At 35.6% G+C, this 24,270-nt stretch overlaps 6 protein-coding genes across 9 annotated transcripts; 5 read left to right on the top strand and 1 right to left on the bottom strand.

Annotated features, from left to right (window-relative positions):
* The first annotated feature begins 37 nt into the window (after positions 1–37).
* On the top strand, positions 38–2,671 carry LOC18007811 (mitotic checkpoint protein BUB3.3). Its single transcript, XM_006390960.2, has 9 exons — positions 38–212; positions 331–461; positions 692–774; positions 1,246–1,497; positions 1,623–1,695; positions 1,880–1,960; positions 2,035–2,116; positions 2,207–2,307; positions 2,412–2,671. The coding sequence occupies exons 1-9, from the start codon at positions 108–110 to the stop codon at positions 2,446–2,448; spliced, it is 945 nt and encodes a 314-aa protein (XP_006391022.1). The 5' UTR covers positions 38–107; the 3' UTR covers positions 2,449–2,671.
* Positions 2,672–2,908: 237 nt separating this feature from the next.
* On the top strand, positions 2,909–5,683 carry LOC18008211 (eukaryotic translation initiation factor 5A-3). Of its 2 annotated transcripts, XM_024150939.1 has the most exons (6): positions 2,909–3,270; positions 3,532–3,654; positions 3,757–3,813; positions 3,916–3,990; positions 4,086–4,191; positions 5,559–5,683. In XM_024150939.1, the coding sequence occupies exons 1-5, from the start codon at positions 3,151–3,153 to the stop codon at positions 4,185–4,187; spliced, it is 477 nt and encodes a 158-aa protein (XP_024006707.1). In that variant the 5' UTR covers positions 2,909–3,150; the 3' UTR covers positions 4,188–4,191; positions 5,559–5,683. The 2 variants fall into 2 exon arrangements, with proteins under 2 accessions (XP_024006707.1, XP_006391021.1); XM_006390959.2 differs by lacking the exon at positions 5,559–5,683 and having other exon boundaries at positions 2,910–3,270; positions 4,086–4,419.
* Positions 5,314–6,441, top strand: LOC112082860 (eukaryotic translation initiation factor 5A-3-like; the record flags this gene model as incomplete). Its single annotated transcript, XM_024150475.1, has 5 exons — positions 5,314–5,379; positions 5,559–5,681; positions 5,764–5,820; positions 5,933–6,007; positions 6,126–6,441. Coding segments are annotated over 5 exons (414 nt in total), but the record flags the coding sequence as incomplete, so codon positions are not given.
* Positions 6,442–9,752: 3,311 nt separating this feature from the next.
* LOC18009308 (probable protein S-acyltransferase 22) lies at positions 9,753–13,655 on the top strand. 3 transcript variants are annotated; one of them, XM_006390956.2, is made up of 10 exons: positions 9,753–9,814; positions 10,182–10,237; positions 10,350–10,463; positions 11,090–11,449; positions 11,526–11,594; positions 11,691–11,762; positions 11,912–12,040; positions 12,114–12,194; positions 12,275–12,463; positions 12,539–13,655. In XM_006390956.2, exons 2-10 carry the CDS (start codon positions 10,196–10,198, stop codon positions 13,271–13,273), a joined length of 1,791 nt encoding a protein of 596 aa, XP_006391018.1. In that variant the 5' UTR covers positions 9,753–9,814; positions 10,182–10,195; the 3' UTR covers positions 13,274–13,655. The 3 variants fall into 3 exon arrangements, with proteins under 3 accessions (XP_006391018.1, XP_006391019.1, XP_006391020.1); XM_006390957.2 differs by lacking the exon at positions 9,753–9,814 and adding an exon at positions 9,850–9,918; XM_006390958.2 differs by lacking the exon at positions 9,753–9,814 and having other exon boundaries at positions 9,861–10,237.
* A 1,534-nt stretch (positions 13,656–15,189) lies between these two features.
* On the top strand, positions 15,190–16,799 carry LOC18008215. The gene has a single exon (XM_006390955.2). The coding sequence runs from the start codon at positions 15,424–15,426 to the stop codon at positions 16,540–16,542; it is 1,119 nt and encodes a 372-aa protein (XP_006391017.2). The 5' UTR covers positions 15,190–15,423; the 3' UTR covers positions 16,543–16,799.
* A 2,962-nt stretch (positions 16,800–19,761) lies between these two features.
* On the bottom strand, positions 19,762–23,448 carry LOC18008222 (protein argonaute 7). Its single transcript, XM_006390954.2, has 3 exons — positions 23,046–23,448; positions 21,337–22,591; positions 19,762–21,253 (listed from the first exon to the last, which is right to left on the bottom strand). The coding sequence occupies exons 1-3, from the start codon at positions 23,392–23,394 to the stop codon at positions 19,858–19,860; spliced, it is 3,000 nt and encodes a 999-aa protein (XP_006391016.1). The 5' UTR covers positions 23,395–23,448; the 3' UTR covers positions 19,762–19,857.
* Positions 23,449–24,270: the final 822 nt, after the last annotated feature.

Below are 24,270 nucleotides of genomic sequence, written 5' to 3'. Positions count from 1 at the left end.
CTCCAATTTTGGAATTCGAATTCGGGGTCTTCTTCTTCGTTTATAGTGACGTTTGAGATTCTATCTGCTCCCAATTCCTTGGAGAGTTTCTTGAGGATTGAAGAAACATGAGCGGTAATCAACTGGAATTTGAAAACCCAATAGAGGATTCGATTTCGAGGCTCAGGTTCTCCCCCGAGTCAAACAATCTCCTTGTTTCCTCTTGGGATTCTGTGAGTTTTCTTCTCTTCTCTTCTCGGATCTCAAATGGATACCGTATTTGGTCTTAGACGTAATGAGGAATTGTTTGTTTATTGATCTGATTTCCCTTTTTGCTATTGGTTTGTGAAGTATCTGAGACTGTACAATGTGGAGAAATCTTCGCTGATTCTAGAATTGTACTCTGGAGCTGCTCTTCTCGATTGCTGTTTCGAGAATGAATCAACTTCATATAGCTCTGGTTCCGATGGACTCATACGAAGGTTTGCAATTTTTTTCTTAACGAAGGTTTTTCAGAATTTCATAAATGGCTTTTGAATTGTATATAAAGATATTATCTTGATTATCACTTATTCTTAACATGAAGAACACACATAAGCTCATACCTGATAACCCAATGTAGAGGCCCTAAACCTCATGCTTGTAAGGAACTCATTTGTTTCGATTACATATTCGAAATGGAGATTCAATGGTTCAAGATATTGTTTGTCAGGTACGGTTTCAATGCTGGAACAGTTGATACAATTGGAAGACATGATGACGTTGCAACATCCGTCGTGTACTCTTATGAAAAAGGTCAGCTTGTTAACTCATCCCCTGAAATATGTTGAAAAGCGTGGCTTGGCATCAGTCTTTTATCAGAATTCGCTTAGTTTTTGTCAGTTTAATCACAGGATTATAAGATATTGAGATAGAAATGAATTTCCCAATGCATTTCCACACCTTATAGACTGAATATAACTAAACTGGATAACTTGCTTTGTTGGAATTTGAAATGATATAAATTACAAGTATGTTGGCGCTGCTACTAAGTTAATAATAGGATCTTTCGTTCATTAGTATATGAAATTCCACATTTTGTTAGTTTCTGAGGGTTTTTTTCAGGTTTTGAGTTTTGAATCAAAGACTTTGTCTTATACTGTCCCGTTGGCAAACTGATTTAAAATCCATGTTGAAATACGAGAACCACAGTGTTGATTCTATCAAAAGTAACCTTTGGTGCTAAATATGCAACCTTTTAATTTCAAGTGGTGTGATGCGGCTCAGGTGAAGTTATCTCTACTGGTTTGGATGAGAAGATCAAATTCTGGGATACACGGCAAGGAGAACGTCTTCTATTTTCGACTGAAGTTGGTGATGCAGTGAGATGCATCACTGTATCTGGAAACAACTTAGTAGTTTGCGTTGAAGCGTCAATGCATATATATGATTTGCGTAACTTAGACCAACCTTTTCAATCTTATGAATCACAAGTAGAGGTGCCAATCCGATGTGTCACCTCTGTACCTTATTCGAGAGGTAAACATATATATAATAACAAGAATCCGTGATTTTCAGGTAATGTGGCCATGGTTTACATAGACCATGGGCCAGGGTTGAGGTTTGGTTTGATTTCTAAAATGTTTGAAATTGCGACTTTGCAGGATATGCAGTTGGCTCAGTAGATGGACAAGTAGCCTTGGAATTTCCCAATATGTCATGCTCCGGGGAGATGAAGTAAGTCAACATGATGGATCACTATATGAAAGTTCAAATGGGGAAAATGATTCATTTTGGTGACTTTCAAGTTTCAATCTTTCTCACTCTAGTCTCTAGGGAATCCATTATTTTTTTTTAAAATATATCAAGCTGGCTAGTTAGCTCACTTAATGTTTGTATTTCTCTCATTGATTCATGCTAGGTACACTTTCAGATGCCATCCCAAGTCTATGAAAGGAAGACTCAATGGTGCATGCATAAACGCCATTGAATTCAGTCCAGGGTATGTTTGCCTCAGTCACCATCTTATTGTTTACATGATCTGGTCCTCTGGCTCACAATTTCATCTTGCCACAGTGGGTCAGGGACATTTGTGACTGGTGACAATGAAGGCTACGTTATCTCATGGAATGCTAAAAGCAGAAGAAGGCTCTTTGAGGTATCAAACACTAAAACATGAATTGTGTTCTCTAGATTACTGTTCTTGGCTTTATTATCCTAAATAATCTTGTGTGTTTCTTTACAATAGTTGCCAAGGTACTCAAATAGCGTCGCGTCTTTGGCATTTAACCACGATGGAGAACTCTTAGCCGTTGCATCAAGCCACACTTACCAAGAAGCTAAAGAGAAGTGAGCCCTCACTCTTCTCTCTGCTCTGCTCTTTTTCTTTACTTTTTGCTGTTTAATCATCACGCGAAACGTCAAATGTATCGATATCTCCTCGTCTTTTGCAGGGAAGAACCTCCTGAAGTGTTCATACACAGGTTTTGAAGGAATGGTAGCTTCTTGAATCTCAGGTTTAATCAAAGCATGAATCATTTATTTTCTAGCTATTTTTGTTTGATTGTGTGTGTCAGTGTGTGTGTGTGTTTCTTGGTAGCACGTTAAGCATGGCAAGTTAGATTCAATGGTACATTTAGAAGTTGTGTCATGGTCATGGAAGCTTCAACATGTAATGATTGTATCTCTTAGTTTGTCTTTATGTCTTTATATACGTTCCTGTTCTCTTATTCTTAAAGCTATAACAAATTATTCTTTAGACCTCATTTTTCCTCTTCGTAATCTTCAACAATATGACATGCTAATCAAGAATAGAAAAAAAACAAAAAACCACAAAAGTTTGAAATTATTTATAAATAGAGAGAATCTCACGGCATCGCGTAACATCTACGACCATCTGCCTTTTTCATGATTTGAAAAGAGAGAAGAAGAAAAAAAAGAAGCAGCAAATAGACGCCGCACGTGTAGGGCCGCGTCATTTGCACGCGAAATCCGGACGGTAGATTTGAGAAAGAAGTTCCAATCCAACGGCTGAAAAAGGAATAGATGGTTCTTCTCCCTTTCTTCAGTGTTCTATAAAAACTGAAAACCAGTCGGTGACTTTGACACAAGTTTCTCTGAAACCAATTGTTTCACCAATTTCTCTGTGCGTGGCTCTCACTGATCTTCTCCTCTTCCAAAACTAGCTGAACCATGTCGGACGAGGAGCACCACTTCGAGTCAAGCGACGCGGGAGCTTCAAAGACTTATCCTCAGCAGGCTGGTAACATCCGTAAGGGTGGTTACATCGTCATCAAGGGCCGTCCCTGCAAGGTCCTTTTCTCTTCGCTTTGAATATATATTATTGATTTTGTATAAGGCAGTTCTTGATCGCTGTGGTTTTTGAGGTTTTAGTCTCCGTCACCTGATGGTGTTGTGTTGTGATGTTTAGTGCTGAGACAAGTCTCTGTTTTTAAAGTTGTGGTTTTTTAGGTTTATGTCGATGAGCTAGTTCTTGTTTCGTTTTTTTCAGGTTGCTTAATTCCATTGGTTTTAAAGAACTTGTGAAACACTCTTTTGTTGATTTTTTCATAGGTGGTTGAGGTTTCGACTTCAAAGACAGGCAAGCACGGTCATGCCAAATGTCACTTTGTTGCCATTGATATCTTCACTTCCAAGAAGCTCGAAGACATTGTTCCTTCTTCCCACAATTGTGATGTGCGTCCTGTGAATGTCCCGAGTGGATTATATATTAACATTTATCAACTCTGTTAATCTGACTCACTCACAAATTGTTCCATTTTGTTTTCTCTCTTGCAGGTTCCACATGTGAACCGTACTGACTATCAGTTAATTGATATCTCTGAAGATGGCTTTGTATGATCTCACTCTCTCTTTCCTTTTTTTTTTTTTTTTCATTTAGTTCAGCTTTGTTTTGCTTTTGACCACACACTTTAATGTTTGATGATTACATTACAGGTCAGCCTTCTTACTGACAATGGTAGCACCAAGGATGATCTCAAGCTCCCAACAGATGAAGCTCTTCTCACACAGGTTACTTTTCTCTCGCCTTTTTAATGCCTACTCCAAAATCAACTGGCTATCTGGTTGGATTAGTTCTGATTGTTTGGTATTTGGTGTGAATGTAGCTCAAAGCTGGATTTGAAGAGGGCAAGGATATTGTCGTCTCTGTCATGTCTGCAATGGGAGAGGAGCAGATGTGTGCCCTGAAGGAAGTTGCTCCTAAGTGATAAAGTAAGCATTTTGCTCTGCTTCTCTTTTACAGAGGATGTATCAATATCATCAGTTTGACAGAGTCAAAATATATAAGAAAAAGTTTGGTCTTTTCTTTTCTTTTTCTTCCTAGTAAATTACGCCCATATGTGTTTGATCAAAGACACACCATACCCATCTTAGTATTGGTTTTGGTTGTGGATAAGTCACTGTTAACAGTTCCAAAGCTATACTATAGTATTATAACCATATGTCTCTGTGATGTCAATCTATCTCTCTTTTTGAGTAAGTAGTAGCTGACTTCAGAATGACCTGCAAGGTCTCCTTAGATTGTTCTAGCATGGCACAATTCATATGCAGAACAAGTTTCTTAATCTTAATTGTGAGCTACTAATTAGTTCTCTACAAAGTAGCTTTACCACTTCCATTTCAGCAGGAACTCAACCGAGCAATAATACCCAAATTTGATAGGAATGGCTTTTTTTTTGCTATCTCATCTGCAGTTGCATTAGCATTCCTACTTAATGTGGATGAAAGAAAAGTTAACAAAGTAGTGGAAATTTTGATGATGTCCATTAAGTAGGTAACAATAGGGAGATGTCTCCAGTTCAAATCTCGGGCTCTTCGTCTTCTAGAAGAAAGTAAAAGCTCAAAAATACGAAAAAAAAATAATTACTCTTTCGACCTAATCCCATTATTTCTTATCACAGTATCTTCAACAATATGACACGCTCAACAATAATAATAATAATGCACAAAAGAAACATTAACAAAAACTTCAAAATTAATTAATCGCATCTTTCTATAGAGAATCTCAAGGCAGCGTACGTGTAGGTGCCTCCTCATGCATTATCTTCAACAATAATATAACATGCCATTTTAAAATTCAAAAGAGAGAAGCAAGAAAAATGTGGTAAGGCCACATCATTTGCACGCAATATGTGGATAAATATGAACGGTAGGTTTGGGAATGAAGTTCCAATCCAACGGCTGAAAAGGAATAACTGCTCTCTCTCTCTCTCTCAGTCAGGCTTGTGGTCTTCTTTCCCCTTTTGTTCTTCAGGGTTCTATAAATATCGAAAACCACTCTTTGACTTTTGCCACAAGTTACTCTCAATATCAATAAGCTAATTTACTCTTCTAAACTCGCTGAAAAATGTCGGACTAGGAGCGAATGATTACATCGTCATCAAGGGCCGTCCATGCAAGGTCTTTTTTTTTCTAAATGCTTTTCTCTTTGTTTTGTCTCTCTTCGAAAAGTATCAATGTTTTGAAGTTGTGGCTTATAGGTTTCGTAATCTAAGTTTGTGTCGATATATATATATATATATGAGCTAGTCTTTATTCGTTTTTTAAAAACTTGAAACACTCTTTGTTGATTTCCACAGGTGGTTGAGGCCTCGACTTCCTCGACTGGCAAGCGCGGTCATGCCATATGTAAATTTGTTGGCATTGATATCTTCACTTCTAGGAAGCTCGAAGACATTGTTCCTTCTTCCCACAACTGTGATGTGCGTGTCCTGAGATGTTACGGCGAGTGGATTATACAAAACTTTATGATTCACAAATTGTTCCTTTTCTTTTTTGGTGCAGGTTCCACATGTGAACCATACTGACTACGAGTTAATTGATATCTCTGAAGATGGCTTTGTATGATCTCATTCTCACTACTTTCCTTTCTTTCATTTAGTTCAAGCTTTGTTTTGCTTTTGCCCACATACTTCAAGTTTGAAGTTTTCTTGATGATTACATTACGTTACAGGTCAGCCTTCTCACTGACAATGGTAGCACCAAGGATGATGTCAAGCTCCCAACAAATGAAGCTCTGCTCACACAGGTTACTTTTCTCTCGCCTTTTCATGCTTATATACTCTAATCAACTGGTTAATTAATTAATGTGATGTATTGGTTGGATCACATATGATTGATTGTTTTGGTATGTTGCGTGAATGCAGCTCAAGGATGGATTTGCAGAGGGGAAGGATATTGTCGTCTCTTTCATGTCTGCAATGGGAGAGGAGCAGTTGTATTCCATGAAGGAAGTTTGAAGAAATCGGTGACATAGCTCCCTTTCTTCCCTTCTTTAAATTATGTTTGTTTTCTCAATTTTCTAAGTTAAAATCTTTGATCTCTAATTTAACCCTACTGAACTATATATGACTTGAAAAAGTCAATTCTTGTTATATTTTCTAGCTTTTTAAGTTGAATACCCTTAAGCAAATAGAAAATAAAAATATAAAGTAAAAGCATTTCTGCTCTGTTTCTCCTTAACGGAAGAAGGGTATATCATCAGTTTATAAGAAAAAGTTTGGTCTTTTCTTTTCTTTTTCTTCTGTAAATTAAGCCCATATGTGTTTTTTTTCAAAGACATCTTATCTAGTTATCTTATCTTAAATGCATAACAAATTTCGTGTTATACTAAAGGTACTGCACAACAACAAAAGAGGAGAAGAGTCATGTTTCATGAAAAGAACATAATATACATATGAAATTTACAGAGTAGTAAATCCAGCAAGTGACACAAGACTGATCATATTCTCATCTCTCCGAAATACTTAAAAATTTGAGGTTATGCAAACATGAATAAGGTTATTTCACATCGATCAAAAATTATGTGAGGAAATCTCTATTAAATGTACAATAATTTATTCTTTGGGCCTCATTAGTAAGTTGTAGATTTGAGCAAGTTGTAGCTGAGTTCAAAATGACAAGCAAGGAAATGGTTGATAATGGATGTTTTTCTTACTTGTTTAAAATGATCGTAGAGGCAAATCAGGAAGAGTGAACATACCAGTAATCTAGGACTTGAGTACTTGAACTGACATATTTAATGCTTGACAGCCAAGTTTTGTGGTGGCATCATGGCATGTGGCAACCTGACCTTAAAACTCAAATACTCTCATGAAAAAGGAAAATGAGAATGAGATCATGGGATTAAATGGGCCATTAGGCCCACAGAAAGAAAATAATAATAACCTTATGCGTATTTGCGTATCATAAGATTATTAAAGGGGTCATAATGGTCGGATACTTGGTTTATCATCGGACGGAAAGAGCTTTCCACTAATAATCTTTTCATATTTACACTAAACTAGTCAGAGTCCAAAAAAGTATCAAAATATCAAACTTTCTTCTTTCTTTCATTACCCATCAAGTAATATTTGCCCCCACCTCTTATTATTGCTTCCATTGCCACACCAGTTCACAATTCACAGCCTAACGATTTATAATTCTTAAAGAACTATGCAAATTGAATTGCCATAAACTTTAGAATTTAGTATCTGTTTTATGAAAATATGAAACCTTGACTTTTTTTTTCTCTCTCAACAATCAACATACCTAAAAGCCTGTAGATAATAATTAGTTAAATAGAAACAAGAAGGAGCATTGAGTCAAAAATACGGAGTCACGGGCATGGGTAGAGAGGCACAGTGCACGTGGCTAAAAGAAAAGACCCAAGCAAATGAGAACAAGTCCCTCTCTATATGTCCCCATCTACCCATTTTGTAAATATTCGTTGCTTAGCTCAATTATATCCTTTATTCTTCAACATTCAAACAAATTACACTTCATTATCAACTTAATATTTAGTTTGTCCTGCCAAACAAAAAAAAGCTGTTTATATCGTCCTATATTTTTGTCTATAGTTGGCCTTATTACTACCACAGAATTGACTTTCTTTCATTTTTTAACGAGAGATAGACTTTTTTATTTAACAAGTTTTGAAAATTCTGCATTAAGTGTTGTCGTTTATTTCTTTAAAACATGTCTTTAATTTGAGTAATTAACATGTCAAGTATTCATCTACCATATTATTAACAATCTATAGGGAGTATTTATTTAATTAACATTCTGCATTGAGTACTGTCGTTTATTTCTTAAGACATGTTTTTTTTATTGATAATTAACATGTTTAGTAATTTGTCTACATCTACAAACAAAAGTCTATAGTTTGTAACATTTTAGTAGTTTTTGAGTTTTCGTATATTTTTATATAGTAGTACATGTTATTGACGAAAAAATAACGGTTTTCAATATTGGTTGCGACCGGATATCTCGATAAACGATTATCCCGTATTCGGCGGGGCGTAGGTAGTTTTATTTTCGTACAGCTCGAAACAAGGGAGACAAACTATTTTAATGATTCTTATTATACTAATTAAATTACATTTTTTAGGATTTTTATAAGAATGCTTGTCTAAACCTCATCTGTTTTCTTCTTTTTTCGATAAACTTATTAAATTGCGATCTCTTCTACCAAGAGAAAAAAGAATATGAAGAAGGAAAACGACATACATAAAGAGGTCCTTAGAATTTAATGCTTCACATTTACTCCTTCACCCACACACCTTTTGTCCCTTTTTAATGATCTTTCGAGTTTTAAAAATATTTTCTTAAAAACAGAATATTCATTTAAAACTTCAGCTTATACATTCATTACATCTTAATTTATAGTTTACACCTTACATAAATTTAAAAAGCAAGTGAAAATTTTAAATAATTTAAATTTAAATTGTAGTATATATTTATTTATTAAAAACAAATTTATCAAAATGTTGCAATGTCTTCGGCGGTTAGAATCTTGGGATGTGTCAGAAACTCGTTCGAAACATGTGTTAATACGAATTCCTGAACAAAATAAAACAATTCCATTTTCCTAAGCAAAACTCTTTTTTTTTTCTTTACATTCTTAAGAAAAACCATTAATCTTCGTATCTGCATGCAAAGTCGACGTATATATGAATGTCTACAAATACGTAATAGTCATGTAATAAGACATTGGCTTTCGATCCAAATGACCCTTTTTAAGAGAAGTAGCAAGAAAAAGGTAACTAAAACGCAAACCAATTATAAAAGTGAATTTCTCTTTTTTACAGAAAAGTCTATTTTTTTTCTGACAAGAGAAAGGCCATAAGAAGAGACATAACAGCTGCCAAAGCTTTCAAAATTTAAACAAAAACCACTAATTTTAAGATTAAATAACAATCTTAACCTTGAAAGGAAATTTGATTTCCAAATTCATCCGGACGGTCGTTTTCTTGGTGCTATTGTTCTGTCACTCTCCATTTTCTCAGGCCTCAAATATTGAAAATGAAATGATATATGGAGCTACTTCAATAATATTCCTCCATTTAAATGTTTTTATATAATCTTCCTTGCAATGTTACTTCTTTGGAGTTGAAAATTCCCTTTAACCAAATCGGCTTTGATTCTTGTAACATTTCGACTGTAAAGTGTTTGCAGAGTAGTTACCAGTTTGGAAGACAAAACATTTAAGACAATATAAAGTCTTTTGGTACAAACATTTAATGTGACCTTCGATGATTAAATACATAAGGACACATTGTAATTAGATTAAAGAGGTACATATTTATGTCAAACATTAGGCTACCTAATCACAATTATATCTGGAAAATCTAATTATGCTCATTTGATCACAAGAAAAGGGGAAAGAAACTGTGGGGGTGAAAACATAAAGATAAGAAAATCAGTGGGTAAAAAAGTAAAAGATAAAAAATACTGAGGAAATGAGAGAGAGAGAGAGAGAGAGAGTGATGGCAATTTAACAAAGGAGAAAGAAAACAAGTGTTACTGGATTTGCCAGCAACTGGACTGTGACACATGATTTGGCCTTGTAGAAAAGGTAACTGCTTTTCATCTCTTAATTATCACTCTTTTTCCCTCTCTCTCTCTTCCATGGTGGGTTCTTTAGATCTCTGCAACAAAGCTCAAAGCTTTGCACAGAAGGTACAGAGAGAATCAGAGAAACCACAAACAAAGAGTCTACTTTTCTTTTTGTTTCTATTTGAATATTTTGCTTATTTACTTTTCACCCAGTGGTCAAATGTCTTCTTCCCTACTCTTCTTCCCTTTGCTCTGAGACTTTTGTTACTATAGAGTCCGTGAAAGAAGAAAAAATGTTGGATTTTTCCGAGAAAATTAGTGAAAAAAGGGAAAGTTTTTCTGTTTATTTGACTTGAGTCTCTTCGATCTACATCTGGATTTTGCAGCATTCTAGAGGAAAATGAGGAAACATGGATGGCAACTTCCTTACCACCCTCTTCAGGTACTCCAAAATCCTCCGATTCTTCTATTTTCTTCTTAAAGCATCTGAAATTTCTTTGGAGGGTTTCGTTTTTGAGGTGAAATGTTGAAACTTTCTTGTACTTTCTGGGTAGGTGGTGGCTGTTGCTGTGTTCTTGGCTCTAGGTTTTGCTTTCTACGTCTTCTTTGCTCCCTTTGTTGGGAATAAGATTCATCAGTACATTGCGATGGGCATTTACACTCCTCTGGTAAGCTAAATTTGTTTACTTTACTTTTCTGAAATCAAATCTGCTTTAGTTTTTTTTGTTGGTCATGGATCAATAATTTTCGAATGCTTTAGAGATTAAAATTGCGTACTCGTTGGCCGTTTATGTGTTGTCTCTATTCTGTTGTCTTTCCATTTCCGTAAAATGCTTATCGTTTTCTGAAGTACATAGACCTTTGGTTCCACAATCTAACATATCTTTGTGAAAATTGTTACTTATAGCTAATAATGGAAATTAAACTTTGCCTTCCTTATAGTTGGATCCTGATCTGGTCCCAGATAGAGATCAGTTTATCATGAAAAAGTACAAGTTAGCTCTAGATACTTCTTGATTCCGAGCCAATTTTAGGTCTATGGTTGAAACTTCGATCTTACATCCATGGATGTGCTATTTCTTTCTTTAACTCCATTCATCAATTTAGAGATAACAAGTAGTGCTAGCAACTGACGCAAGCATTTCCCTTCTTGACTCTGTCACTAAAGCTATAACCTTCTACTTTAGGGCTAAATTTTTTGCATACAATGTGGTATAGTGACTACTTTTTCCTTTTTTGAATGGGTTGGTATTCTCTTGGAGATTTACTTGAGCCAGTGACATTTTCTTTCCAGATTACATGTGTGGTTGGACTGTATATATGGTGCGCGGCTTCAGATCCTGCAGACCGTGGAGTTTTCCGGTCGAAGAAGTACCTTAAAATTCCTGAAAACGGGAAATTCCCTCAGTCAAAGGATACAAAAGATGGCTGTGGATCAACTACAGGTGGTGCTAAGTCTCATGACGGCACATGTGTACAGGATGCAGAAAATGGAACTAACAAGAAATTGGAGTCATCGGAAAGATCTCCTCTCCGGCGTTTGCTTTGCTCTCCTTGTGCATTGCTATGTGGTTGTTGCAGCGGAAGAGATGAATCTTCTGATCAGCAGATGAGCGAGGATGGGATGTTTTATTGCAGTCTCTGTGAAGTCGAGGTGCGAGAACCATTTGAAATCACAAACTTGTCGTTCTGCCTGTGCTGAGGACTAATAATTGTATCTCGTGTTACAGGTCTTTAAGTACAGCAAGCATTGCAGAGTTTGTGACAAATGCGTGGACCGTTTTGATCATCACTGCAGGGTATTAAAACAATTTGCCTGAAAAGTTCCTGTTTTTTCTTAAACTCTTCAATCTGTTTTAAGTTTCTTATCGTCTATTGCTTATGGACTTGTGTAGTGGCTAAACAACTGCATTGGCAAGCGGAATTACCGTAAATTCTTCAGCCTTATGGTATCAGCTATTTTTTTGGTAAGGTTGCGTTGATCTTCCACGACTTTCTGAAAATGTTCTGTATAATTCTTTCTTTTGGTTGATGAAACAAAAGAGTTGGATTTTATATTTGTCAACTTTAAGATACTTGTATTATTAACTGGCAACAATGGGGCTTGATCTTGCAGCTCATTATGCAATGGTCAACTGGGATTTTTGTGCTGGTATTATGTTTACTCCGAAGAAACCAGTTCAATGCAGACATTTCCTTGAAATTGGGAAGCAGCTTCTCACTAATTCCATTTGTTATAGTCGTTGTAAGTTATCTTCTCTTACAATTGATCTTTCTCTATTGTGTCCGCAAGATATGAAGGTTTCTTTCTCTTGCAGGCAGTTTGCACTCTATTAGCAATGTTGGCAACGCTACCACTTGCTCAGCTTTTCTTCTTCCACATACTTCTCATTAAGAAGGTTGTTTCCAATGCTCAAGTACATGCTGACTCTTGCTCTAATAACTCTATGTGATTTAACTAAATGAACTTCTCTAACAGGGAATCAGTACATACGACTACATAGTTGCGCTTAGGGAACAAGAGCAAGAGCAAGAAGCTGGTGGAGGTCAACAAAGCCCTCAAATGTCGATGATCAGCTCATTCACTGGACTAAGCAGTGCTAGCTCCTTCAATACATTTCATCGTGGGGCATGGTGCACACCACCACGCTTGTTTCTTGAGGATCAGGTACCATTATTACCCAAATTTTGTCTGCCTTGTTGACTATTATTTGCTCTAATCTGTGTGTGTTTCTTTGTGCAGTTTGATGTAGTTCCTCCAGAGAATGCGTCTGTAAGTTCATATGGAAAGAAGTCAGTGGTTGAGGAACGCGTCAAGAAGAAGAGCCAACCTGTGAAGATCAGTCCATGGACTCTAGCACGTCTCAATGCAGAAGAAGTTTCAAAAGCAGCAGCAGAAGCAAGAAAGAAATCCAAAATAATTCAGCCAGTGGCGAGGCGAGAAAATCCGTTTGTTGGGTTAGAAGCAAGCAGCAGCTTTGGAAGCAGCGGCCGTAGAATGTTCCCAGCAAAATTTGAAGCTGCTAATGGTAACGGGAAGCAGAGAAGGCAATCTAAGCGAATACGGTTACCAGCAGAATTGCCTCTAGAACCGTTGATGAATGTTCAGAAAAAAGCAGCTATGGAGACATCAACTAGCTCAGGGCTAGCTCCTCTTCAGCTAGAAGCAAGAAGCGCGTTTCAGACAAGCCGAGCAATGTCGGGATCCGGTGGTGTTATGGTGACATCTTCACCAGAGAGCAGCTTAGACTCGCACGATATTCACCCTTTTAGAGTTTCGTCTGAAGCAGAAGATTCAGCGCAGCTCACTGGATTTTCTTCAGCTGTTGGTCTGATGGGACAACAGAGAGGACAACAACAACAACAATCCATGATGATGATGATGCCATTGTCAAGGTCTACAAGTGATGGCTACGATGCTTCTGGTGGAGAAGACAGTGATCAGGTCCCTTCTAGAAACATCCACAAATCAAGATGAGAGAAGCATTGTAAACATTCTTAGTTTTGGCTTTTAAGGGTTGAGAATCCTTGGAGGCATTCTTTGATTCAAATATGGATTCATCAAGAAAAAGTCAACATTCTCAGACTAATGAGGCTCTTGCAGTGCATGCCAAGAGCTCTTAGGAGAAGTACCAGTGGATAAAACAAAACCAAAAAAAGGCAAGGCTTTTGTGGATTCTTAAGATTTTATTTATAAGGTACTGAGCAATTTGAATATGAACTTTAGTGATTGACCTGAACTTTTTTTCGCTTGTTTATTAGGAAAAAGCTTTGTTTCTTCTTGTTTAAAAAAGTTATCAAACTGTGATCCAAAGAAAGTGTTATATTCACCGGCATGCATGGTCGAGATTGAGCTTTAATTTGTTTCGTTTTATTTTAATTTGTGTGCATCAGACAAGGACCCACCGACTAATTTTAAATATTTCTTCCTTAGAAATACTTGGGATTGCGTCACTTAAAAGAATTCACCAAATAGAGATTAAGTTTCTAATTTCTTTAATACTTACTTTCTTGGATAGTAAAATCTTGGAAAATGGCATTACCAACACAAAAAAAAAAAATAATAGAGGAAATATGCTTTATTAGTTGTGTATATTTTTGACACATTTTTTTCTTTTCAAAATGATAATGTAGCAAAATCATAAATGCTTAGATATTTGATGATTTTACACATGTTTTTTAGTAATCAATATGATATCATACTACAAGCTAATGTATCATCAGATAAAAATAATTATGTTATCTGCATAAAACAGAGCAAAATCAATATATTTACTAATTAACGATTTTTTAATTGCATCATATTCGCTAAAAGTCTTCAAAATTAAAACTATATGATAATATATTAACTAATTTATAGGGAAATTAGATAACTTTACTTCTATTATATTAAAATAGAAGCACATTTAGTACTTGCTTCCAAACACTCCCAAAATTTTTTAAAATTTTTTTTGAGAAACAGTTTTAAAATTATCCTAAATTATTGTAATATTATTTAAAAACATATTTTCTTTTTTATATAAAAAAATCCGAAAATTAGATATGAATTTAGATAACTAAAGATTTCCTTAAATATAGGTCATATTTAATTTAAAATTCAAACTATTTTTGTAATTAAATTTAATTCTAAAAATGATATTAATTTCAATTATTTTATAGTTCTTTAATCATAGGTCAGATTTAGTTTAATATTTGAAAATTTAAATAATATTTTTAGAAAAACAAATATGATTAAGAGAATATCTTATTGTATTTTTTAATCATATTCAATCAGAATAAAATTTCACATATTGAAAACTAATAAATATTAATATTATATGGTAATTTGATGGGGTGGATTAGGTTTTTTTTATAATTGCAGTCTTATATTCAAAACATGCAAGATATTAGGATAAATATTATTTCAAAATTAGTAAATAATTATATTAGATGGATGGGTTAAAATTATGGTTTAGTAACTACAGTTTTTCGGATTAATAGAATGAATGAGTTAAAAATATATTTTTATGATAACGATCTTTTTCGATTAATAGAATGATCGGATTAGAATTATGTTTTTATGATCTTGTTCATAATATAGTAGAAAAAATTAAAAAATAAATTATATCTAAATACAAAATAAATCTTTGTTATTTATTAAAAAATTATATTTATAAAGAAAACATAAATAATATTATAAATTTTGATTAAAAAAATTTCTTGGAGGTAAAATCTAGTTATACCTTAAATGTGAAACAAAAACGCCAGAAAAGAAACTTATCTCTATCCCCACGCGTCCTCCTTCGTCTTTCTGTTAAAACCCGGTCTCAAACCCCGACCCGGACCCGGATCCGAACAACTTATAAACACCGAATCTGACGCTTCGTCATCGTCACTTTCCCCAATAGACCCGGTTCACTTTTCGAATCCCCTTATGCGTGAACTCTGTTTCTTGTGCTCTCTCTCTCGATGATCCCAATTTTCTCATATTGCTTTCGTGACGCTTTTCCTTATGCTTTAAACATTTAACCTAACCTCGTTCTTGATTTCCATAATTTCGGTTGAAGCTAAAAAAAGAACAACGAAAAAAATCTTCACTTTGCATCCGATTTTTACACCCAACAAAAAAAAATCATCACTTTGCATCGGATGTTTATGGTATGCGTCTCGTGCTCGTGCGTAGCTGAAACCCATTTCGTAGGAAATCGAAAAATCATGGGTAAGGGATTTTCCGGAACGAATCAAGGATCCGATTCCCGGAAATTCGAGATAGAATCATCATCATCATCATCATCCCCTGACCATCATCAATTCCACTCCATGAACGCTCTTGAGATCTTGAGAGAAACCGTTCGGATTCTCCGGTACAATCTAGCTGCTTTCATGTTAATCGCTGCTCTTTTGATCTGTCCTGTCTCCGCGATTCTCTTACCAAACCTCTTGGTTGATCAATCAGTCGTTAACTCACTCACTGTCAGGCTTCTCTTAGTCGCCAAATCAAGTGGCCTTCCTCTGTTGCCTTTCGTGAGGAACTCGTGTCAGAAATTCTCCGAGACAGCTGTTTCTTCTGCGATGTGTTTCCCTTTGTTCATCACTCTCTCGCTTTTATCCAGAGCAGCCGTTGTTTACTCTGTGGATTGCACTTACTCGAGGAGGAAAGTTGTGATGAGCAAGTTCTTGGTGATAATGCAGAGACTGTGGAAACGTCTCGTGTTCACTTACTTGTGGGTTTGTCTTGTGATTGTTGTTTGCCTCACTTCCTTCTGCGTCTTCCTCGTCGCCGTTTGTAGCTCCTTCTTCGTTCTTGGTTTCTCTCCTGATTTCAACGCCTATGGAGCAATCTTGGTTGGTTTGGTGTTCTCAGTAGTGTTTGCAAACGTCATCATAATCTGCAACACAACGGTTGTGATATCGATTCTTGAAGATGTCTCGGGGCCACTAGCGTTGGTTAGAGCGAATGATCTGATCAAAGGGCAGACTCAGGTGGGTTTGCTGATATTTCTTGGATCGACGATAGGTTTGACGTTTGTGGAAGGATTGTTTGAGCATAGGGTGAAGATTTTGAGCTATGGTGATGGGTCTTCGAGGATATGGGAAGGTCCACTTCTTGTGGTGATGTATTCGTTTGTGGTGCTTGTTGATACAATGATGAGTGCTGTGTTCTATTTTAGTTGCCGGTCTTATAGTATGGAAGCTGTGGAGGCTTTGGAAGCTTCGGGAGGCGAAACTAGGCCGATTCTTGAAACCACCGTGGCACATGATCTTTAAGAATGTCTTTTTAGTTTTTTTAGAACATGAGGATCCAAGGACAGTGCAATGAAAAACAAGAACTTGGTTGGTTGCATTTTGTGCATCAGACGTAAATTTGAGAGGCCATGTATATGAAAGAAGGATTTTTAGTGGAGCATTTTTTTGTTTCCTAGGCTTTCTGCGTTATTTCATTTACATTTTGTGATCGTTAAATATTGTAACGGCACATAATCATTCTTAGTTTGGTCTAATTTTGGCAATAATCAAATATAAAATGTTTCATCTCTCCACAAGAAAAGTCTTTTTTTTTTGTGTGTGGTGAATCATCTTTACGAACGGTCTGGTTAAAGTTGGGTATACTATTGATTAATGAATTAGACTGAGCTTTGAAATACAGCTTTGATGTGTTCGGTTTTTTAAATTACTTTGTACTTTTGTAGTGTTTGTTTTTCTTCTTTTTAACCATTGTTTATTGGCGATTTTAGGCGTGTTTAGTCGTTTAACGAATCTTTGATATGTTTCTTGGCATTCTTGCGATATAAGGGGCCACAACGACCTCTTCAAAAGTTTCCTTCAATTACCAAAGAGTCCAAGATGGGATTTGGGGTTAATGCTTTTAGCCCAGTTGTTTGGGCTATTTCTTGTTCAGGTTTGGTTCTCTCAAGTGTGAGAAATGCTCCTTAACCATTGGGCTTGGTCTTGTAAAACTTTTTATTAATCCAATGCATTTAAATGGTAAAACCTTTCTGGAAAAAGTAATTATAATTTAGGCTTTGGCCAATGTGTAAAGTTGTATTGATTGACCTTTTCTCTAAAGTATAGAATTCGGCTAGGAAAGAAATAAAAAACTTAAATTTTGGCTTGGACCCAATATGTAGTGTTGTATATCTAATAATCCCTAGAAACAAAAGTGGGATTGCGTAAAAGGTTTTATAAAGGAGATGGTTTTGATTTCTTTATGTTGAAAGATATTTTCTCTAGATGGTCTTTTTATTTGTTTACGAAGTAGAGTAAACAAATACATAGTTTACGTTAGTTAGAATAGTTATGGTTTTGGTTCTCACTTTTTTGTGTGTGGTTGAATGTACATTTCTTTTGACGACATTCTTAGCCAAATCTATAAATTGTAGAACGTCGTTAATTAAGGTTGGTTTGTGAAGCGAAGCAGAGTTTGCGTCTCAACGGTCAAGTTAACATGTTGCATGAGACTTGAGAGGAGAATCAATGGTGACGATAATGCCACTTCGGAGGTTTTGTATTTTCGACATCTAGTAGCAGATCAACTTTTTTTTCTTCATAAAAGACTGGAACTTGCAAAAACATTACCTAGTCTGTTGTTGGGACACAAGTCTGGTCTGGAGTAATAGGTGTGAAACCTAGCTAGCTACATTAAAATGTCAAATATGAACTATTGGTTCATAAAGTGATTCCGACTATGATGGGATTCGATCATATAAAAAAACTACTTCCAGTTTTAAAAATATTAGAATAATGATACATTCTATCCGATTCAAAAGATATTTACATTTTTTTTTTTTTACGAGGTGGGTATAAGTCGTATACTACTGGATTGGTGAATGGTTTAACTTGTAATGGTATACATCCCTAGCTAAAAGCTACCGTATATTCTTCTCCAGCTATATAATAGCCTTTTTGGTTTTTCACAGTTCAAATGCATGAATACATCCAGAGTGGTTAACATAAACACTTTTTTTTGTCAACAAAGATTTGACAACACATACACTGTTCGTTCATTCGAATGTGTTACAGTTTGCCATAATATGATTTTGCTAACTTAAACTTTTTTTTTTTTGGTAAAAAAGCTAACTTAAACTTTACCCAAAATAACTGAAAATATTCAGAGTAACTTATTAATTAGTTTAAATGCATAGTTTTATCATGGGAGACGAAGGACCATACTTACACGTACACTTAGAAATATAAATTTCGATATAAAACATTGAGTTTAAAAAAATATATAATACTTTGACAAAAAAATTATCAGTATACAAAAATTTTCAATTTACTATTTAAAGGCACTAATACATAAATATCAATGTACTAAATATTTTAAATTACCATTCAGATGCACTAAATAATAAATATCAATATCTACATAAATCATGTACAAAAAACCATATTTTAAAATAAGAGAGGGGGGAGAGAATTGAGACAGTTTGGTACTAGTTCTCTCACTTGTCTGAAGAATTTAAGTTCCCGATAACTAGAAAAGATGAAAAGAAAATCAAAAAGATGCACATTTTCATATTCTTTCTTTCTTTCTTTCCCCTTTTCATATTTTGTGACAACTCACAAAACACAGACTCCTAATTCCTCTTTTTGTTCTCTCCTCTTTTATTTCATTGTTATAAATATAAATCATTTATTCTCTCTTTAGTCCTCTGTGTCGTCGTTATTGTTTGTAAAAATTAGTAATAATAATAAATATTTTGATATTTTTGCTGCAACACTCTGCCCATTCATTAACTGCACTTTCTTCCAACTTGCAAACTATTCATTTTTTTCCCCTTTACTCTCTTTTGTCCTTTCTCCTGTTTTGGGACTTTCACCTTTCCAAACTCCCAAAGCTTTATTTGTTTCAGAGCATTTAATTTTGCTATTTTTCAATTTAATTCCCAAAAATAGTCATCTCTCTTTTAAATCATGACAATTTGAACTTAAATGAAAAAGGCAAAAAACTTTGGAGTCCCTACAAATTACTACTCTTTAGTTTTCGAGTGTTTGGTTGAAATTTTGACTTTGATGTGATATAGTATGTGATAGAAGTTACTAGAGTTGGAGTTTTGGTGTTGATGATATGTGTTCCCATAAGAGTATTATTGAAATGTTCCAAAAGAAAACAAAAACTGACATTCATATGGTCTTGTGGTTGTAATCGTAGAAACTTATTAAATGATCCAACTTCAAGCATCCAAACAAAACAACAGAAAGAACTTTAATAATTTGTTTTTCACTTTTAAAAGAGTTGCATAAAAATTGTAGAACTTCACTGTTTGGGCTTTTTAAAGTTCAATAATTGGCGGTGGCTTGGAAAAATATAACATGTGTGATAAATAAATGGAACAGTATATTATACAGAACTAAACCTAATTCTTTCAGTAGAGTATAAATATAGTTAAAAATAATAATAACAAGATAGTATTGCATATGTTTTTTATTTTCTTAAATAACATCGTTTTTTAACGGATATTATGGATGTTCTTAACAAATATCATGTTGTTTAAAATCTTCCGAACTCAAAATGGGGGAAGAACATTGGCTTCTATCTCAAGCAACTCAAATCAAGAACTTAGAAAGAACAGGATCAAGAACTCAACAGTAAAACATGAGATTCTTGACATTATCACTTAATCTAGGGAGAGGAATCGTCTTGGGAGGACCCACTCGAGACACAGAAGAAGGATTCATGGGTCCTCCATTAGTTTCAGATGATCTCTCGATGTATAGCCTTCCTCTATAAGCTGCAAGATGAGCGTAATAAGCAGGCGGCACAATAGAAACAGGTTTCGTGCACCTCACGAAAGTGTAACACAAGTTATACACAAGTCTCTGCAGTTCATCTGAAGTAAACTCGTTTTCGTCCCACAAGATGTGATAATGCGTTGGCCTGCTCGTGCCCTTCACTCCCAAATGGCTACATAGATAGAAATCAAACTCTTTAGGATGAGTTATCACGGTATCGACCACTGTTCCAGGAGGGATGTTCTCATGGTGATCAGGATCGCACCGGAACAGCCTCGTGTGGTGTCTTTTCTGGACCACAGCGAATGTGATGCTCGGGTTGTAACCGTGGAACTTAGTGCAAGCTGTTTTAATGGATTGAAGCTCTTCTTGGAGGATTTTCTTGAACTGTGTCTCACTCACACCGTCTCTGAAGAATATGATCCGACTCGGAAGCTTGTTTACGGCTTTGTAGAAATCATCAAGAAGTTCCTTGACCATCAAGTCAAGATCTTGAATGATCTCTTGCCTATGAGTCTGAGACCGCATTCTAGAGACGTAGCGGTTAGCTTCTGGCCAGTTTATGCTCCCGACCACAGCAGCTACTGAAGGACTAGAGTCATCAAACGGATGAGGATGCGTTACATCAGCTCCCATGAAGATCACTGGCTCATCGAGTCTAAACAATCTCGGAATGTGAGAAGGTATCGAGTTGTAGAGCTCGGCCATGGATCCACCAATCTTGGCGTTGATCTTGAGAGCTAAGTTTGCAACGAACTGAGAGTTGAGCTTAGTGATGTTAGGGTATAAGCAGCATTGCGTCACAACGCCGATTCTTGTCTCTGCTATACGTTTTAGATCACCGTATCCTTTGTGTTTTTTCTCCATTACACAGATAATCAGCTGGAGGTTGTTCAACGCCGCTCTTTGAATCTCCTTCAGCTTAGATTCGAGAAGCGAAATGTTGTTTAGTATGTGTGATGTTTCAAAGAAGGTGCTGCTTATTGTATTCTTGCTTAGGAAGACTCCTAAATGCTCACACTTTTGAGTGAGCTCGTTTATGAACTTGGGAATGGTAGATTTCTGATCCGAGCTGCCTCCAATACTCATCAAAGCCCATCTCTCGATTCGAGTTCCTTTAAAAGCTCTGCTTTCTACAAGGTTCCTTGGCCTGTCAAGTTTAAGCTTTGGAGGCTGAAGTATTCTTCCTTTTAGCAATGTCATTTCACTCGAGACCTTGAGGTTGAATTCTCTTGTTTGGTTTCCACTGTTAAACCAAAGAAACAAAAAGATTAGAATCTTTATAACGTTTTAGTACTCAAAAGATAGAAACTTGAGTAAAATAATTACCTAGATGGACCAACCGGTCCTGACATAACCTTGTCAATAATAGCTTTCCTTTCATTTGGTCTTTGGCAGCCCATTTTCATGATCTTTGCAGCTTGATCATCTGAAAGCTTCCCAAGAAACTTTTGACCTTCACAGATCATACATAGTTCCATAGGAAGGTAACAAGGTCTCGTCCTACTAATCTGAAGACACGGCAAGTTCTTGAACTGAATCTCATAACCATAATGATCTTTGAAGTAGCTCATAAGCCTTAGATGCTTCCCATCTCTATCAGGAAACCAAATATTCTCTGTAACCTCCTTTGTTAACCCGTAAACCCTATACCTTTGAACAGTTTCTCTGTGGCAAACAAAGACTCTTATGTTCGTGAGTGCTTTCTCTACTTCTCTTCTTTCCTCCAAGCTCAGTTCTCTACCTTTGTTCCTAGATATATCCTTGAGAAACTCGAGCCGCTTCTGCAAGTAAGCTATTACCCCAATGCTTTCATGGAATGCTGTGATTGAGAGATCCATGTTTAGGGCTAAACCTTGCTGAGTTTGTCTAAGACTCTGGAAAAACCCTCTGAGTCCAACAGCTCCTCCTCCAATCTCTTTAGATCCACCCATAGAGCTCGAGTAAAACGATCTTCCAATCGATGTACATTTCTCTGTTGGATTCTCCCTCAAGATCACATCAAGAGCATGAATGTATTCTTGAGGCAGAGGTTTCCAATTTTCACCTTCTTTCTTCTGTTCCTTCCCATCAAACTTAGAAACAAGCCTCATGTTGACCCTAAACAGTTTATCAATCTTCTTCTGAGGTTGCTTCTCTCGCAAGTCACCGTACACCATCACCGTCTTGCAAGATGGGATAGGGAGATTAACAAAGAACTCAAGCTTATCTTCCTGAAACTCCACAGGACTATAAATGTTTTTCCTACCATCAAACGCAGGGACAGCACCAGAGAAGCTACTCGGCTCAGTCTCCACGAGCTTCTGTTTGATCATCCGAGCAATTTCTTTTGAAGGGTATGGAGAGATGTCAACATTGTAATGGTAAATCTTCTGTGAAGGATCAAACTTGACAAGAAAATGGTTGGCGAGAAGATAAATGAAAGAGCCTTCTTGACCACCAGAGTCAGGTCTTTTAGCAACCACTAATGTCGATTCTGCATCTGTTTCTGTGGACCCAATCACTTTGATGTTTCTACTGTTGGATTTATGTTCAGAAACTTGCTTCTTCTTGTTCTGTTGCTGTTGCTGCTTACTCTCCACAACTGTTCATACAGATATGGTGGAAGAACCAAACAGGTGAATCAAAGTACAAAAAGAAAAAAAAAGACTTTTAAATTTTATTTTTCCTTGTTTTTTGATTGGAAACACAAAAGATGCAAGTAAATCAGTACCTATAGAGAGTATTTAAGCAGACAGAGAGTTTCTTTCTGGGTAAAAGTTTCAGACATTATGACATATAAAAGAACATTAAAGAAAAAGTGATACTTATTGTGTAGTACAGAGAAGGGAGGACCATAAAGACATTTACACAGTAGAGTGTGGGAAATATCACAACAAATAACAAGAAAGATAAAGAGATAGCCTTGAAAACCTCGTCCAGCCAAAACAAAATTAAAAGAATTAAGAATCCGGACATAGTTCTGAGCAAACGTTTAGACAAAAGAACCAAAAACATGCAAGAAAGAGACCCAGAACAGAGAACGATGGTTTGCTTACCTGGAGAAAGAGGGAGAGGTTTTGTCGATGATTGGAAGAATCTTTGGTGAGGAGGAGGAGGAGGAATAGGAAGAGGAAGTAAAGGAGGAGTAGGAGGAAGAGGGAGAAGAGGAGGAAGAGTGTTGTGAAATTGAGAGTAGAAGCAGTAGTAGTAATAATAGTAGTAGCTAGAATGGAGATTGGAGGAGACAAGATTGAGATTTTGGTGGTTAGAAGAAGGCTGCAAGACAAAAGGAGGAGGATTGGTGTGAACATGGGGAAAAGGAGGAGGCTTGTGGAGAAGAGGTGTTCTTGATTTGGAACTAGGGATGTGTTTGGTAGTGTGATGACTCTGAGTTTTTTCTTCCATGGCTGAGGAAAAAGTAGAAAGAGAGAGAGAAAGAGGAGACCTTTGAGGAAAAGCAGGAGAGAGAGAGAGAAAGAAAGAAGAGAGTGTGTGTGTGGTTTATTATCAGAGAGGCAGAAAGGGATTGTCTGGGTTTTTGCTCAGGGAAAGGTCAAAGTCTCTTCCTTTGTTATTTTTTCTGCTCTGCCCAAAAAAAAAGAAAGAAATGTTGCTATTTATGCCGTCATAAATACGCTCAAATTGTTATAAAAAATTAAAACAAAACCAAAAATTTATGAAAACAGCCACTTAAAAAACGTAATTTTAAAAATAGTAATTTAAAGTTGCCATTCCAATAATATCAATCTTTAAAACTATAACTAGGAGAGAACCCGCGCATATGCGCGGATTTTGTTTTAATTTATATTTTAAATAATACATTTTTAAAATTTGTATTAAATTTTATTTTTACCATCAATATTTTTTTCGTTTAAAATATTTATATTTTCTGATTTCTTCTAGATGATAAATTATTTGTAATCTCTTCCACACCGATTGTACCAAATAATCCAATTTTTCTCCTACGGTGATGAGGGACTAAAAATCTACTATTTTAATTTATATATAAAAACGTAATAGCTCATAGAAAAATTTACCATTTGAGTTTTTTGGTTATATATATTTTATTGATTACATCTTTTTAAAAATTACTAAAAAACTTTGTATGACATTTTTATATATCCACTTTTTTTACTATTATTTTTTAATAATTTTTTATCTCTTTAATCATTTATTGAATATTTTTTGTGTGTTATAATTTTATTAGTTAGAGTTTTATATACGATTATTTAAAACTTCTTAACTTATTCAGTCTGATAATTTTTTTCACTTTCATAAAAA

The sequence above is a fragment of the Eutrema salsugineum genome, unplaced genomic scaffold (genome assembly GCF_000478725.1).
Source record: "Eutrema salsugineum unplaced genomic scaffold, Eutsalg1_0 scaffold_9, whole genome shotgun sequence".
Taxonomy (NCBI): Eukaryota; Viridiplantae; Streptophyta; class Magnoliopsida; order Brassicales; family Brassicaceae; genus Eutrema; species Eutrema salsugineum.
This window is presented reverse-complemented; position numbering and strand designations above follow the sequence as displayed.